Below are 16,926 nucleotides of genomic sequence, written 5' to 3'. Positions count from 1 at the left end.
GGGGGGGAAGAGAGAGATTAAAATGAAACATCAGTTCTGCCCATGTCCTATCTGAAATAAGGGGGAAAAAGATGAAACGCTGTATTTTCTGGCAACCTAAGGGGGACTGGTACACTTCGAAAACTGCCAATGCAAAGACAGCACCACAGCCATAAAGTTGCTAGCCAGAATTTGTTTCTTGTCTGGAACAATTTCAACAATTACAAGCTGGCCTATTAACAGTGTTTCACATTCTTATTAGGACATTCACTGGAGCAAGGTTAATACAGGGAAGCTAGCCTGGCCTGTTTGACAGGTACAGAGAGAAGCTTAGGTCTTCAGGCTAGGCATCACCCTGTACCTTCCAGAACAAAACAAAAGAAATACTTTTATGAACAAAACTTGTTAAAGTTAAGTTCTCCAAACAAAAGCCTGCCAGAGTGACCATAGTTCTGCAAAAATTATTGGATATAAATGAAACATCCAGTGAGAACACACCTACGGTAAATTGTGGACTTGACCGGGCACTTGTAATGAGCCTTTTAGGGCACTATATTTGTAGCCCTTGTGTCTGAGGCTGCAATACAGAATTTGGATGTAGAAGTGGGATCAAATTATGCATTTTAAAATTAGTTTTAAACTTAGGAACTCCGCTTCAAAATTTAAATTACATTCCCCTCTTCTCAGAGGGCAACCAATACGTATTCTAGTTAAACAAGCAGATACTTGTTTGGTTTTTTTTTTTTCTTCTAATGGGGAACGGTTACTGCCAAGCATCCTGCCCTGCAAAGAAATTATTTTTGATCTTGTTATACATGTAATCAAATTAAGGGAGAAAAGAAAGCAGTTTAGAGACTATCCAAAAGACAGCCAAGGGAGGATATCCAGTGTTTGTACCACTGCACTAGAAAACATTATTTCTTAGAGGTCTGACACAATACATCTGTGTGACTGATTGCGCACAGAACACTGTCCTGGAGAAACTGCTTGTATACGTATTTTAAAAAAAAAGCTCTCAGGATCAGCTTTTTCCCTCCTGTATTGTCATTTTATTCACAGGGGATAGTGTGGGGAAAGGACCATTCAAAACTCAGGGTACAAAAAAGGCAAGGGAAAGATCTGTGGCTAGAGAACCCACCATCTCTAGCCTGACTGAACAAAATAGCTTTTCCACTTCCTTCAGTTTATTCAACAGTCCTGTGCCTCTCAGACACATTCTCACCTTCTCCGGGAGAAGCAGAACAACCTGAAAGAGAATGGAGGAAAATGCTCCAGCATTCATCATGGAGAGGCCACACATACATATTGCCATATCTTGAGATGATGTGTATTGTTCTGCAGGGCTGGGAGCATTCTACTAGTGCTTCACTTTGCAAAGACGCCAAGAGTGTCCAGGTAAGACACTGAAACTGTCTGAAGTGCACATAGTTTCATCAGTAAAGCATAAGCTGAGCTCTTCCATTCTTCCCCTTGGCCCTCTTCTTGCACAAGTGTTTTGCTATGAGACTAGCGCTGGTGCATTCTCCTTATTTTCTTTCTGTGTCACCATCTGCAGGTACTTTAGTCTCATGGGAGGGAGCTGCTCATAAAGGTCAAATCCCAAAGGGCTCTCTGCATTCAGCAGCCTGTAGTAGAGTAGGTGCTTTTTCAAGGTCTAAAGAAAGAAACAGCAGCCATTAAGCATGTCTGAAAAGAATCTAATCTTTTCCACACTGTCTCCAACACAACATAGCGACCTGCCAGATAGAACAATTCCATCATGCCCAACATATTTAATTGCATCTTCAATAGAAGAGCTATAAAAGGTGAGTTTCTTCCAAGAAAATTCACTTTTGATTTGCATGAGATTTCCTCTTCTGAACACAACTCCACTGTCTCCTCAACAACCCCTCAAAACGACTTCTTGCCAGAAGCCCAAATGCAGTTTTGAGTGGCATCTAAGAATTTACCCTGGACGCTAAACATAGAGGGCCAAATGACCCAGCTCTGTCACACAAATGTTAGACTTCGGGAAGCTCGCTGAGAAAAAGAGAACCCTTACACCTGTTTTGTTCTTTTCGGGGGAAGCATCCAACTAAGAGTTAAGGGAGATCACTCCTGATGTGTGTTGTGCTAGACAGTAGATAGATAGTTGTGCTAGAATCATCTCTCTAGGACCTCTCGCTATCCAGATATAATGCAGCTTGGGCAAGAGGCATGAAATACAGTACAGGAGATTCATCTAGGTTCCAATGGGCTCAGTGCTCTGAGTTCAATTACTACAAGAACTGGATAACAGTATTTATAGCCATCGCAGGTCAAAAATCCTGCTGCTAATCTCTTCTCATTCTCAAATTAGCAAGGTAGTTAAACACAAATTTCAAAAGCCAAAGGTAAATCTGTAGAAGTACTGTGTCTGAAAAAATTAAGTCCCCGTGGCACAGACTGAACCTTACAGATCCTACCTCATCCACTAGCAGCCATGTCTTCCGCAGCATGCTTTTCCGAGCAGCATCAGTCTCCTGGGAACAAAACATATAGTTTGCTTAATATGGCGCAGTGCAACCTTTGCCCATGGGCATACAGCACTCCAGGAGGATGCTTTGCTCATTATGACAATACTCCAAAAAGCAGCTTGTTCCATCAGAAAGGGCTTGAGATGGTATTGCTTGGATCCTGCCTCCCTTCTCCCTCCCCTGACCTGAAACTCAGCTGACTTCTCAACTTTCATGTAGAACTGTAGATCAGAGGTGAAGCGTTAGCTCAAGTAACCATTGCTAGAAGCCCCAAGGCCATGGGAGGGTTTCTGCTTGATTATTCAAGCAAGGTGAAAGGAAAGAGTACTCTGAACCTTAAGACTGCCCCAGGCAGAAGCTAAATCTATTAAAGCTCTCTCTGCCTGATCAGCTCCCTCATCCTCTCTGCTTCATTCTTCCCCCCGTACCACAGCCCACGTAGTTGCTGACTTCGAAGGTTTATGTAGGATTGGCTACCATTTATGCAAGTGCTTTAGGGTATAATGAACAAGAGCTGCTGTCCGCATCTCATATGTGGATTCTCAAACAGCTGACCAGTCCTGAAAACATTTGCTTACAATCTTTGTTTTCAAGCCCAGGGTCAGTGATTCACCACAAGCCACACTGGACCTTGGGAAGAGCAGATGCAAAACCCAAAGCTTTCAGCCCTGAGCCTCTGCTATCCATTACCTACCTGTGTTGTGCTGTCTTGGGAGAAAATAAAGCTGTTCACATGAGCCACAGCCACCACGTAAAGAACAGGGCACCAGGTGTGGCGCAGTGCGCCAGTGACCAGTGTTCGGAAGTAGAGTCGCAGGAGATTCAGGTTATCCTCAGGAGGGGAAGTGTATCGCTCGAGAGGCACAGGAAACTGCAAAAAAACCCACCCAGAGGCAACATTACAATTTTTGTCAGGGTCTAAGTAGTGAGGGGAAGTTCATGACTTTAGGGTGCCCTTCCCCAGCTGTTTGTGCACGCACTCCAATATAACACGATGCACCTTGCTGGCCCAACTCCCATTTGGAGCAGAGCTGTTACTGCCCACATTGACTAATGTGTCATGTCATGTCTTTGACAAAGCCTCCTCAAGACCTCTTCAGCTTTAAGGGGAGATGTTTTACTGGTTAAAACACTGCAGTTGCTTTTTGGCACAGGTAGGAAGCGTGGTTTCAAAGTGACGAGACAAGAGTACTTTCAACAGCACCACATCCTGCTAATGTACCAGAGAGGCTTACACTGACCTATGCATTTAGCCAGAAAAGGAAAGCAGATATATGTGCCAGAGTTAATGTTGTTGTCAAGCGAAGTTTCCAACATTTTCTGACTTCGCTGTCTAGCTTTGAAAAATAGGTTAGAAAAGCTTTTAGTAGCAACTTGGTTTTGTTTGCTTCTCCCCTCTCCAGAAGTCCAATTTTTATTCTTCTAAATTTTGAGATAAGTTCTCTAGAGCTAAAATTACATATTTCACTTTGGAGCATCTTCTTTGCATGATTAAAGATAATCATTGATTTTACTCAACTCAAAAAGCAGTCTGCCTGCTAGGATATTCCTACTGCCCGCTAGGGTATTTTTAACTCGACTTAAGACAAAAAGGGAAAAAACCCAAATAACAACACGTCCCCAAGTGATCTTGTTCAAATTTTCCAACATATAGTTTGTTTTCAAGGAATACAGCAATGAAAACATTGTTCAAAGTATTCGGCGTTTAAAAAATTTCTAAGCACGTGAAAAACAATCTGCTTTGAAATGTTCTCCGTTGTAATGCGACAATTCTGATGGTACTGAGGGATCTGGTGTTGAGGGATCAAGACAAGATAAAGCACGTGACATAGAATCAAGGCTTTCATCTAGAATACGGTGTTCAGCTCTGTTCCTACATATATTTGTGGAACTGGAATAGAGACAAGGAAGGGCTACTGGGAACATCAAGAGAACAGAGAGCTTATCATAAGAAGCAGGTCAGAATATCTTGGCTTACTTGGTTTAAGAAACAAAGGCTCATCTGGCCATAATGATATGGAAAAACTGGCCGGAGGGCTACTACAACCAGAGCAAAAGCGCTGCAACCACACAATGGAAACCACTGATCCCATGTAAACTGCTGGTTCACAGTGGTTTGGAAAAAAATTTTTGAAAGGTTGTCTTTGTATTAGCAAACTTTAGGCTAGATCAGGTATTGTCTGTCAACTGACATAGAACTTAAAGCCAGCTAAATTCCATCTCTTGTGCTCTGCTCGTTCAAAAGAAATGCAGTCCTGCACTTGACAGATCAAATATTTCACTGAGTTACCCAGCAAAGCACAACTCCAGTATAACTAAATGTGGAAGCATGGTTGAGAGGGAAAATGACTGTTTGTCCACGCATTGGGCAAGGAAAAGGTTCTCACCAAGGTGAGAAAAGACTTATTTAAGGGAAAGGTGATTGCTGGCAGAAGAACATGGAGGAGCCCTACATATATACAGGCCATAAATTAGAAGGAGGTTCTCAATCATTAAACCAAGCAGGGTGTGGGACAGTTTCCACTGAAGACTGAACAATTTCACAGCTCCTACCCTCCACATATACACACTATCTGCTCTCAAAACAAAGTTCAACAGGTTCCTGAAAACGATTATGTGACAAGGGCCTGCACCTACAGGGACTGGACTCTGTTCTTCAGACTTACAATCAATCAAGCTGTTTAAAAAAAAAAAAAAAAAAAAGAAAAAAAAGAAAGAAAAAGAAACGAGAAAAATGTATACACTGCTGTCACAGCCCTAAATCAAAAGAACATTGTTCTACATTCCTATTCTATTTTACATTCCATGTGTTGAACTTTCTTCAGGAAGAATGAAAAACTTCTAAGCAAAGAAAGCATGATTATTCTACTGGACAAGGAGGGATGAGGAAGAAGGGGAAGTGCTGGGAGGATGCCCAGATCAAGGTTGGAGAAACACAGGCAAGAGCCCAGTAACCCAGAAATAGGCAGTGACAGGCAACCACCATAAGCCAGGATTACCTGCTGGAGCGGCACTCCCAGTGCCCGCAGGATACTTGTGTGCTCCCCAAAAACAGAGAGACGTAGATGAACGCTGAAACGCTTCTGTAGAGGTAGAAGAACAAAGACTCCAAAGAGTGGATCTCCAAAGGAGACACCTTCAAACTGCTCTAGGAGACTTATATAGAGATCGTGGAAGGAAGCCAAACCAGGGAGAGGAGCATCCAAGTTCAGTGAATCCAATGCCTTGGATTGGCAATACACAGAGAGAAGGGCAGCTGTGTAGCGGTGGATCGGTGCTTCTAGAAAAAGGTCACCACCTGTGAGGAAGACACACATAAGCCGTGCAAGTTTGGCAGCAGCAGGGATGCTCTGAAGGGTTTTAGCACGCCAGGTTTCCAGCAACAAGACCCACTGCAGGTTCCAGGTCACAGTGTTGACGAGATCAAGTGGGAGAGAGTTCAGTACAGCCCCACGTGTCTCTGCATTAGTCACTTTGTTGTAGAGGCTGATAAGCGGAAAGAACGGCCAGTCGGAAGGGAGGATGGGCCCTTTGACCTCAGGAAGCAGCATTGACTGGATGAGATAATTCCGTCCTTGGTAGGATGCTTGGGAACGCAAAAGGGTAGGCTGCAAGTGGACAAAATGAGAAAGGTAGCAGGAGCGCATGAAAGGCAGATTCTGGTATGATTCTCTCAGCAGGGCACCACGAGTAGCCTTTGAAAAAAATGCTGCCGCAGAGCCAGGCTGTGCCAGTTTGGCACTGGTCCCCAGATGCAGGATATCAGAGAAGTCAGCTGCTTCTGGCCCTCCAGCTTTCCCTTCACTGTAAGATAAAGACACATCAGTTTAAGAAACAAACAAACAAAAAAACCAACCCCAAAACACCAAACAAACAAAACACCACAGAAATTCATCTCTACAATCTTCCTGGATCAGGGAGAGTAGTATATGCACAGCACTCACAATACTTTCTACAGCATTCAGCTATGGTAATACTGAGTGCCTGTAAAGCATCAGCCATCTTGGTATTTACAGGGAATTTACAGAACTACATTTGGAGTTAGCAACACTAAGGCCTTGCCATGAAAAACCCCCACACAATGCCAGCAGTCTGGTGTGGAGGCTGCAACCCCTCGTCCAGAGAAGCAGTCTACTTACCAACACAGCTGTCAGGGTGCTGAGATGAAATACCGCATATCATACAAGGCCTACATGAATCAATAAGACAATTCTCGAAATAGTAGCTTTGCAGCTGGCAGTGGCAAGGTCAGGGGAACCATACAGACTGGTAGTTAGAAACTGGGGGTAGAGGAGTGTTTGTCAAACCCATGTGCCACGATCTCAGACCAGAGACTGACCATATTCTCAGATTACTTGCCAAATTCTCACAAAATGGTAGCTCTATAGCAGGTATTTGTTTAAAAAAAAAACCAAAACAAAACAAAAAACCAAAAAACAACACCCAAACAAATCCACCCACAAACTTTCCTTCTTTCAGGAATACTATAGTATCTCCTTGGAGCACCTTGGTCCAACCTCCTATAGAGATGCGTCATGGCAAATTTCAGAGAGACTGCGATGAACAAGGTAAACTGCTACCATTTTCTTCGCCAAACATCAGAGGCTTCACATTTGAGATGCTCATGATTTCTTCCAGTGTAAGGTGGAAGACATCACAGTTGTCAAATCAGCAAAAATTTGTGTAAGAACTTGTATATAGTAAGGGTTTGAGAAAGATTTAATAGGCTTTTCAGGCTATGTCAAATTCCCATGTATTTTCTAGACTCACTACTCTCAGGACAGCAGATGCTGGGCCTTAGTGAGAACCAGTTTTATCAGGAATTACAGGACTCTTGCCACAGAGCAGATCAAAAGAAACTGGTCACATTTCTCAGCATTGGTACATTGGAGAGAAATCTGCAACCACACTGCTGGTCTGATTAGAAGGCCTTGTGACTGGAGAATATGCCAATGAGTAACTCAAATTTGAATATGGGCCCTATTAAAGCCCCAAAATTATGACAAAATTGCAGTGCCAACATGTGCTTTTTCAATTTTCTCAAGTTTTCCCATATACCAAACTACAGAAAGGAAAAAATGCAAAGCTTACGGAAGGAACTCTGGATTAAAGGCAAGATCCAGTAGGACCTCATAAACCAGATGCTCACTCCCTGGCAACAGACGGCTTAGCAATGCCATGGCAACACAGTGATGGAGTGAGGCATGCGGGGCATAATCCGGACAAGTGCCTGCCTGTACAGGAAACAAAACAACAGATAAAAGCACTGTATCATTTGTCAAGAAGGCAATCAACAAGGACAGGAGGGTCAGCCAAGACATAGATCCTGCTGGAAAGTGAGAGACTGAGGCAGACTGCAAGAACTGTCAGCATTCGTATCAAGATCTTTCTGCTTCCCCTGATTGTCTTAGATAGTCAGACATCTTTTTTAGCAGCACACATGAAAACTTCGTTCTCACTCTAGCCCAAAGACAGGCAAAAATATAATTTTGCCATCCAAAGTATTTTGGATCTAAATGCCCACATCAGTAACTGTAAAGATATTATTTGCTAATGGGACATTAAAAGACAGCTGAAGAGTCACCAGACCTAAGTCAAATATGAGAAAGTACATGGATGCAAAGACCAGTTGCCAGTCTGACACAATGAGTTGGAGGGGCCAGGGTGAAGTCAATTCCTCGGGTGAAAGAAATGAAAGGACTAATAACAATACCATTCTCCGAGCCAACGCTAACACAAAGTACTGCAGATGATATTCATGGCGCAGGATCCATGCAGATGAGGGCGTTACAGAGGGAGGTCTGGTCTGCCAGCTTTGATGCAGATAATCCTTCAAGCCTCTGAAGCCCAGCACAGAGCTGTACTATAAAGGAATCAGAAGTGGAGACAAATACTACTAAGAAAAGCTTGTGCTTGGAGGAAAGTAAAACATAGCCCTCTCCAAGGCCTACCCGCAACCTTCTCCCACGAGAATTCCTGTTGGCTACTCCAAAAAGGATATTTAAAAATAGCCTGATAAATATCTGTTTTTCTGCCTCAGGTCTCACCTGCATCCATCATGACCATTCCCACCACCGGTAACCAATAGTCACTGCCTACATTTTCCATAGTGCTTTGTAAGGCAGAAGGCTGGCCAGTGGCTTAAGAAGTTTTTCTCTCATCTGTCCAGATATTGCTATTAGTAACCGGTCAGCTAATTCAACACAAGATGACAGAGGAAGGTTTTGTGAAAGCTTATGCTAGGTACTCCATCTCCCTAGGGCTCTGCCATTTCCTCTTCAGAGTTTTCACTCTTCCGTGACTCTCTCATTCTAAACATTCAGGGCAACCAAAAGTGGAAGAAACCTCTTCAGCCACTGTAGCACTCATTCTCTTGTTTAATTTTATCCCATTTTTCTTTGTTATATATACTTCAACCATCCCTTTCCTCCTCTGACACTGTTATCCATTTTGCTTAGCCAAACAACAGTTATTTAACCCTTCTCAACGTTCTTTATAAATCCATCCTTTAAGCATCATCATCATTCATCACCTGCTCTGTAATTCCAGCTTCCCAGTGTCAACTGGATATTGGAATTCAAAGACAGAAGATATTTTTCAGATCCTCCTCCCACCTGTTCTGAAAATGAGGGTATTTCTCTCTACAGTACTTTGAGATTTTTAAAATAAAAATACACAACAATTCCTTTTTAATAGTCCTACTAACATCACTCTTAAGCCTGGGAAGATACAAATACTAACCTCTCTCACAAGCATAGAATCATTCACCTAGAACTTACAGTGAAAAAGTCTATTCTCACCTTGCTGGTCAGGCCTTTGTGAATATGAGTGATGCTATTGATGAGGAATAGGAGGGCAGTGAGGAAGGGGAAAGGTGACTTGGAGCCAACCAGGCTCAGAGGAGGTTTGCCTCCAGTGCAACTCAGAGATGCAATGTTGAAGACAGATTCTGGCGCTGGGGAACAGGACAAAGGGTTGCACAAAGCAGAACATGGCCTGTGTGAACAGATAAAGACAGAGGGGTCAGGTCAAAAGCACTCATACTGCTGAAGAATTGTCTTGTAGGAATGTTACTATGTGAACTGTGCCACACATTGCAATAAAACGGAAGCCCCGAAGACTGTGCAAGAAAAAACCTAGTATCACAGTTGGTCATGTAAGCACTGTCGCCATACAAGCTAATGCTAGTGAGCTGTCATGAATTCTAATTTTCAGCTAAATTGTTCATGACATGCAGAAATACTGATGCAGTGACGCATCTCTGATGTCAAACATCTGAAAGCATTGGGCCTTTGATTAGAAAAAAAAATACGCATTTCCCCGTGTACATACATAAACGAGGCTAAAAAAGCTGCCCACCCGCTCAAGACATTTCAATAATAAACTGGCAGGCAAAGCCAAAAAGCCAGCTTATATCTAAAATTGACATTGCAAAAATGCTGCCCCTTATGTAGTCACGAAATGCATATTTTTAAAGTCTATTCAGAAAGAACCTAGCTTTAATGTATGTGAACGTGTCCGTGCATACCGCTCTTGGTGTGTGCGCTCACTCTCCATGGGCGAAACTAGAACTTTTCATACCAGCACTGCTTACGGGGCCCACACTAGACATACCATGTCTGTACAGGCAAGACCACTACAAGGAAGAGTGACGATAGGTATGTTGCTCAACGGTAATGGGGCAACAGAGCAAATCCTGTCAAAGATCCATATCATTATGACAAAGAACTAATTCTTTAAATGCATTGCTCTTCTTTCCACTGGCATTACCACGCAGAAGACACGTGAACACATCTGGGGCTCACAGAGTACCCTGAACTCCTGGTCCGAATCTGCCCAGAATGTTTAGACAAGATTGTCAAAATATTAAGGCAGAGATTAGCTGACTCTTCATTTTCACCAGCCAGCGTTAAAAACAGCCTAAGAGAATTCTTGCTGATGAGCTTTTACAGCCTGACCAAACCCATTGTTTTCAGACCTCAAGGACAGGCAGAAAAGGGTCTAATGAGTGCCCTTGCGTTGAAGATTTGGTGCTAAAAGCTTCAGACCTCAGTTCTCAGTCATGAAAGAACATGGGCCAAACTGTATGGTGACCATTCAAATAACCACTTAAAACCAAAGATTTCAAGTGTCTCTTATATCAGATGTTCTCAGAAGCAGCCAGATGTCTCCCTGACTACAGCTTAGGCCTTTTAAGTTCCCCCTCTCCAGAGGGCTGATCACAGGCTAGTAGGGAGGCTCCCTCTACAGCAGAAAGACAGAATATCTGCAGTTCCCAGAGACAAAGCTTATGTTACCAAACTGTTCTTTCAGACATTTGGATATCTGGCCTTTCACTTTCTTGCAGGGGCTTTCAAAGCCTTAGTGATGCTCTGCAGGAGCTTAAAGATGACAGTCTAGTTTAAATTATATTATATAAGCAGCATCACACAGAGCACGTGAATGGTACATGCACACACACACTCACCTCCCCGATGTAAGAGGGACTCAAATTGATGTTACTTTTTTTTTTTTTTTAAAAACGAGTGAAACCAAAGAAGAATCAAAGCCAAGAGTGACTAAAATCAATCTGAAACTGATACGAAAAACACAGCTACATGGAAGGGCAGAGATGCAGACCCTGCAGCAGCACCACTAGGAAAGGAGGAACTGGAGAACCTCTGCGGCCACCATGCTTTTTGCTGTGAGGGGAGAGAGGACAAAGCAGGGTGTAGACAGAGCCCTACTGCACTCTAATTGACACATATGGGGCACATATGTACAGGGAAAAGAAATGGGAGAGGGAAAACTGCCACACAGTACAGTATAGAAACAAAGCTCCCTTAGCTTCTGGCAGCAGCATCTTAGCAGTGAAGTCATTTTACCTGAGCAGGTCCCACATGCTGTGTATGGCTGGCTGGCTGAGAAGGGGCTGCAGCACCTCAGACGTCAAACGTTCCAGTTCCTCTAAGCAGTCGATTGGATTGACTGATGGCTGCAGATGACACAAAGACAGGAAAAGATGGTGAATAAAGGCATTCCAGGGAGGGCAAAAAGACAGATTGATTTAATTGCTTTCTCTGCATTTATCTTTTTGCCAGACCACATCACCTACATGGAGTACTGCTCTAGGTGAGAGCTGGCCTCACTGCTGGTAGTGTGGAAGCTGACAGCTGGCATCTCAAGGTGTGCTTGCACTCAAGTATTAAAATGCATCACAGGGATTTCTTAATTGGCTGGAAGCAAGGAATGGGATCCTTGGGATCAAGATTTCCTAAATGAAAACTTGCCCTAAGTGGCTAAACCCCCCTCCCCATACCATCTACGTGTGATCTTTCCATTTAACTTTAAGACAACACAAAGGTGATCAGAATTACCTTGAGAAAGCAGAGTGGCACCATGAGGGTCTCAAAAAAAAAAAAAATTATTAAAAAAAAAAAAAATCAGCTGTATAAAGTGTGATTGACCTACCCATCAAAGCATGACTGTGGATGAACACTGCACAGAGGAGGATCTGTGGCTTTTAGGGAACCATCCAAATTCTTCCGACCTTAGTAAGCAATATTCCAGGTTGAAGGAACATGCTGGCAAATTTTAATGTTCTTTCCCTTCATTAGAATGCTGCTTTAGGATACAGAAATACTCATTTCTATAACGTAAAATCTAATTTTCCCCCAGGTGAAATCCCCCTCCAGAAATCAGTAAAATCGACATGAAGATGAACCTTAGTTCTTAGTCATCTCACAAAAATATTCCAAGAAGATCCCAGTATACACTAATCTAGTTACTATACAAGTTGATTTTTTTTTTTTTGCACTAGTCCACTCATATGTGCTACATGCACTTTTTTTTTTTTTTTAAATTAGATTAGCTAACCACAGGTAGATGATTGAACTTTTTTTAAGTGGAAATAAAAAATCTTATGTCATAGTTCAAGGGCTTAAGAAATTATTTTGTTTGCCACTCTTCTGGGATATCTATAAAGTTTGAAAAGGAGTGGTTATCCTCATTCTCTAACGCTCAGGACCTAATGACAGCATGTGAAGGGTACTACCAACCTTTGGGGCACAGAAGACATCTTTGAAAGATACTGGCGGTTTCCACCGCTGCCACAACTAACAAATTCAGTTGCTTTGGGCAAGTTTCAGAGGAATTGCAGAAGTGTGAATAACTACAGCCATTAAATTACCCCTACACCCTGAAGACAGCTCTCCCAGGTCAGAACTCAGGCATGTCAGTTGGGCAGCAAAGAGGAAACTTGCATTTATCTTTAGAACATGAATCTTTAAGGTAGCTAAAGCATAAGACATTATTCTTCAACAGCATCACACTGATGTGTCACCTTCAGAAAACTCACTTTAAAAGATGGTCACATACTACAGCTGTAACTGGATTACAGAATTTTACCTTGAATGTCAGCGGGGCAGCAAATAAATTTACCTTTATTGTTTCCTATCCAAAGTTCATATGGCATGACCCTCAACGCTCAATCTTCCAACCAGATTACTGTAGTGTAGCTGTCCACATGTATGCTCTCAAACCACAGCAAATGCAAAAACGTGCAACTTGATTTAGGCCACAAGGAGAAAGGACTACCAAACTAAATTAGGTCATATTTGCTTCATGCTTTGGATCTCTGCAGTAAATCAGAACAGCCACAGCACTACCACATACCTTGACTGAGACTCTGAGCCCAAAGGAAGAAAGGAAGACAGTGATATTTGGCACTACTAATGTGAAGGATCAGCAGACTTATCTGACCCTAAATGCCACTCAGCCTAGATGTGAGCTGTGGTAAACAAAATCTAGTCCTCAGCTAGATGCCTTAACGTCTGTCTTTTTCAGCATTGCCTCTAAGTTCAGGTTTTCAGAGGTAATACACAAGCTGATGCTGGCGAGATGAAAAGACACCTTGTATTTTCAGGCCTTACCTGTTGGCTGCAAGCACTGTAGTAAACTCCCAGGTAGATCACATAAGTTGTGGTCAGAGGCTGGAGAGTTTGCCATGTTTCTGTCTGGGATATCTCCTGGAGGAATTTTTTCAGACTGGTCTCAAGGAAGGGCTGTAAGCTTGACACTTGATTCCACGTTACTGGAGGAGGTGGAATCTGTTCACTATCTTCTAAGTTGTTACTGAAACACAATGGAAGAATGATACAGGATAGCAAATATGCCTCAGAAACAATTTTCTCTCTGAATCATCATTGTGAATAGCAAGATTTCCAATTGCATGTAGTCTGGAAGGCGATACCCGACAACAGCCACTAGGGGAAAAAAAGTCTTTGCACATTCCCACAGATCGGACCAAATCAATTTTGGCAGAAAGGACGAATGCAGAATCTACTCATGGAAGCTGAAGTTTCTTCACCTGCACTACTCTGTCCTTGAGCTATGCTCTAGTTTTACTGGATACACTACCTCAGTATCCAGCTTTAGGTAAAGAGTTTCTTGCTTTTCACCAGAAAAAGTAGCTGTGTCTTCAGCAAACCATACTGCTTTGATGTCTATCAAAACCAACCACCTCTTAATCCTGACTCATCTTGGTCTCTGCAGAGAGGTTCTTTCCTCCAAACCTCAGGGAGGTTACTTTCTTTTCCCCAATGGGAAGGTCAAAGGACGTTCCTAGCTCCTTTCAGCAAGGCATTTGGCTAACACTGCCCTTCTGCCCATAGCTGAATGCAGATTTTTACTCCTGCTTCTTACCAGGCTAGCAGCTATACAGCTGTCAGACTAGATACCCCTTCTGACCTTATGTCAGAGGCAATACACCCCACCATGCAGGCATTCACAAGTGGGACAGTAAACCATCCAAAATGAAGGAAAAAAAGGTGATAGCCAGGTGTCCAAACCAAAGAGAGGGAAGACAGGATGCCAACTACTCAGATACACAGAACTGGTGACAGAGAAGGCTTACCTGCTCAGCTTGGCCTGCAGCTCTGCTGTGTAGCCTGCTGTTTGCGTCACGTGTATTAGCAAAGTAACTACTGCCGTAGCTCGCTGGACAGACAACTCAATCATAGGGCTCTTCCCACGGCAAGTGTTGAGCAATTCAGGCAGGGACTGCAGTATCCTCACCAGCACAGGGTAGAGATCCCTATAGTATGAATCACAGAATAGATAAGGTTGGAAGGGGTCTCTGAAGATGATCTATAGTTCAACTCCCTGCTCAAGCCAGGTCAGCTAGAGCAAGTTTGCCCAGGAACACGTTCAGTTGGATTCTGAGTATCTTCAAGGAAGCAGAGTCCACAATCTTCCTGTGCAACCTGCTCCAGTGTTTGATCGCCTCCACAGTAAAAATTTTTTTCTTACACTTAAGTGAAACTTCCTGTATTTCCATTTGTGCCCATTGCTTCTTGTACTTTCACTTCATACCACTGGAAGAACCTGGCTCTATCTTCTTTACACCGTCCCATCACATATTTATAAAGATTGATAAAATGAGATTATAAGAACCATCACCACCACCAAAATAATAAAAATAAACATACATGGAAAAAAGATGACAAAGGAAGAATACTGTCATTCCAAATTCGTCTGAATGGGACCTACCTAATACTCTGCCTCCAAGTATTCTCACAATCTCTTGGAAAAACTACTTTTATTTTATTCTTGTTTCCCTAGTTCTCAAATTCTCAGCCAAAGTATCCACAGTTATAATCATGCAAATTTAAGGAATCTTCTGTGTCCCTTTCCTCAACGTTATTTACAGTGCTAAAAAATTATATACAGTTTTTACTCTTTATTAACCAATACACCTGATTGGGCTGGAGAACACAAAATGCTGTTGCAGAGAGAGAATCTCCCTTCTGAAACTTAATACTGGCCTCCCTTTTACTCCTCTTCAGAGCAAATCCATAGCCATCTCTGTGCTTCCAAGTCAGTGCAATTACAGGAAGAAGATTCAATGCTTGAGGTAGGTCAGACTTATCCCAGCGCAGACCTTGATGGTCAAGCACAAGAACTTGTACTGAGCTGAAAGTCGATGCAGCACGCAGAGTTTGTCTGCATCAGTGTGCCTCACTTAGCATGCATGCTGGTGATTGCTGCCCACAGACTGTCTTTAGGTCATCAGATTCAATCCTAGGTGTGCTGCAAACTATGTGTCTTGATGTCACGCAAGCACAGATTATTCATGCCTTCAAGGGGAAAAAAGATGCAGCTCTAAAAAGTTAGGGTGATCTCCCATAGTACAGAGGAGAAACAAAATACCAGTGCCTAAACACAGGAGGTAAAGAACAACCAGAAAAAAGACAATACTCAACACAAAAACCTTTAGAAACTGTGAGTTTTACTGCAAGAGGCCAGAGAAAGGGAGATAAGACTCCCTGAAAGGAGTAGAGATTGAGCCTGGAGATCCCTATATTTGCCCCTCTAGAACAGAATGTCCATTTTCACCGCGGTGCCCTCCACCCCCATTTCTCCAGCTTTGGGCTGTACCTGTAGAGATCACAGGCCTGACCATAGCCAGCCGCCACAGCCCACAACCGGAAGGCTTCGGTGCTCAGCCTGATGGCTTCTTCCCTGGGCAGGAGCAGATCCAGCGGGTCTTCAGCTATAAATCGACTTAACCGACTTTTCATTTCAAATTTGTTAAGCTGTAAAACAACAACAAAAAAGAAAAGAACGAACAACAAAAAGACAAAGGGATAAGAGACAACAGTTGCATGCATCATTACCTCATTAGTCTGACACACCAAAAGAGCTGCAGATTTCAATTCAGTTCATTCTAAACTCCTCTTGCACTGTTCAAATCTCTCTTTATCTTGTGTAATCTTAAGGGGCATACTACAAAGGATCAATAAATGGTCAATGGCTATTAAGAGAGAAGTATTTCTGGAAGGGATGCCTAGGTGTTACCTAATCCATTCCCAACACAAATCAACTACACCTAAATCATTCCTGAGGGAGGTTTGTCTAGCCCACACATGCTCTTGTTTTGGATGCTCTCCGCAGCATTTAACAGATTTTTAAAAAATATATAATTATCCTTCTTTAAGTAATCATAAATAGAACTCTATTAGTCAAAATTACATGTAAATATATATCTTACGGAAAACACTGTACACAGAAGTACTGAACTGATGCCAATACTCTTTTTGGGAGGTCGCTCTAAATGGCTTTCAGAGGCCCTACAACCTAAATCTTTCTATGATTCAGTGTTTATTTTATAAAAAGGGTACCTCCTGACTATTACCTTTATAAGATTATAGAATTTTGATGCCTTGGAAATGTTCTGAAGTTATTTTAGTATTGAATTAAGCATGACATGACTCATTTGCAGGTCTCTAGAAATAATTTTTATCCTCCCCAACAACTGGGTATTTTTGCTTAACCATAAAAAAAGAGCTTCTCTTTCCTTCTCCCACACATATAAAAACTCGTGTGTGCTCTGTCTAAACAAATGAGATTACTATGTCTTTTTCATAACACAAGGACATATTACAGATAATTTAAAATTCAAATGCTTTAGAGA

The 16,926-nt window shown here is 42.5% G+C and overlaps 1 protein-coding gene across 1 annotated transcript in view; it reads right to left on the bottom strand.

The window, feature by feature from the left end:
• Positions 1-1,158: 1,158 nt before the first annotated feature.
• RPAP1 (RNA polymerase II associated protein 1) overlaps positions 1,159-16,926 on the bottom strand; it is a 36,300-nt gene continuing 20,532 nt past the window's right edge. The window contains exons 14-24 of the mRNA XM_009573210.1: positions 15,891-16,048; positions 14,368-14,547; positions 13,385-13,586; positions 11,339-11,448; positions 9,275-9,470; positions 8,188-8,337; positions 7,566-7,708; positions 5,474-6,278; positions 3,169-3,345; positions 2,424-2,480; positions 1,159-1,633 (exon numbers count right to left, since the gene is read on the bottom strand). Coding sequence (XP_009571505.1) covers positions 1,478-1,633; positions 2,424-2,480; positions 3,169-3,345; positions 5,474-6,278; positions 7,566-7,708; positions 8,188-8,337; positions 9,275-9,470; positions 11,339-11,448; positions 13,385-13,586; positions 14,368-14,547; positions 15,891-16,048 — 2,334 coding nt within the window. The 3' untranslated portion in view covers positions 1,159-1,477. The remainder of the gene's footprint in view (positions 1,634-2,423; positions 2,481-3,168; positions 3,346-5,473; positions 6,279-7,565; positions 7,709-8,187; positions 8,338-9,274; positions 9,471-11,338; positions 11,449-13,384; positions 13,587-14,367; positions 14,548-15,890; positions 16,049-16,926) is intronic.

Source organism: Fulmarus glacialis, unplaced genomic scaffold, assembly GCF_000690835.1.
Source record: "Fulmarus glacialis isolate BGI_N327 unplaced genomic scaffold, ASM69083v1 scaffold44472, whole genome shotgun sequence".
In the NCBI taxonomy this organism is placed as follows: domain Eukaryota; kingdom Metazoa; phylum Chordata; class Aves; order Procellariiformes; family Procellariidae; genus Fulmarus; species Fulmarus glacialis.
Note: the sequence above shows the minus strand (reverse complement) of the source record. Positions and strands in the feature narration are given on the sequence as shown.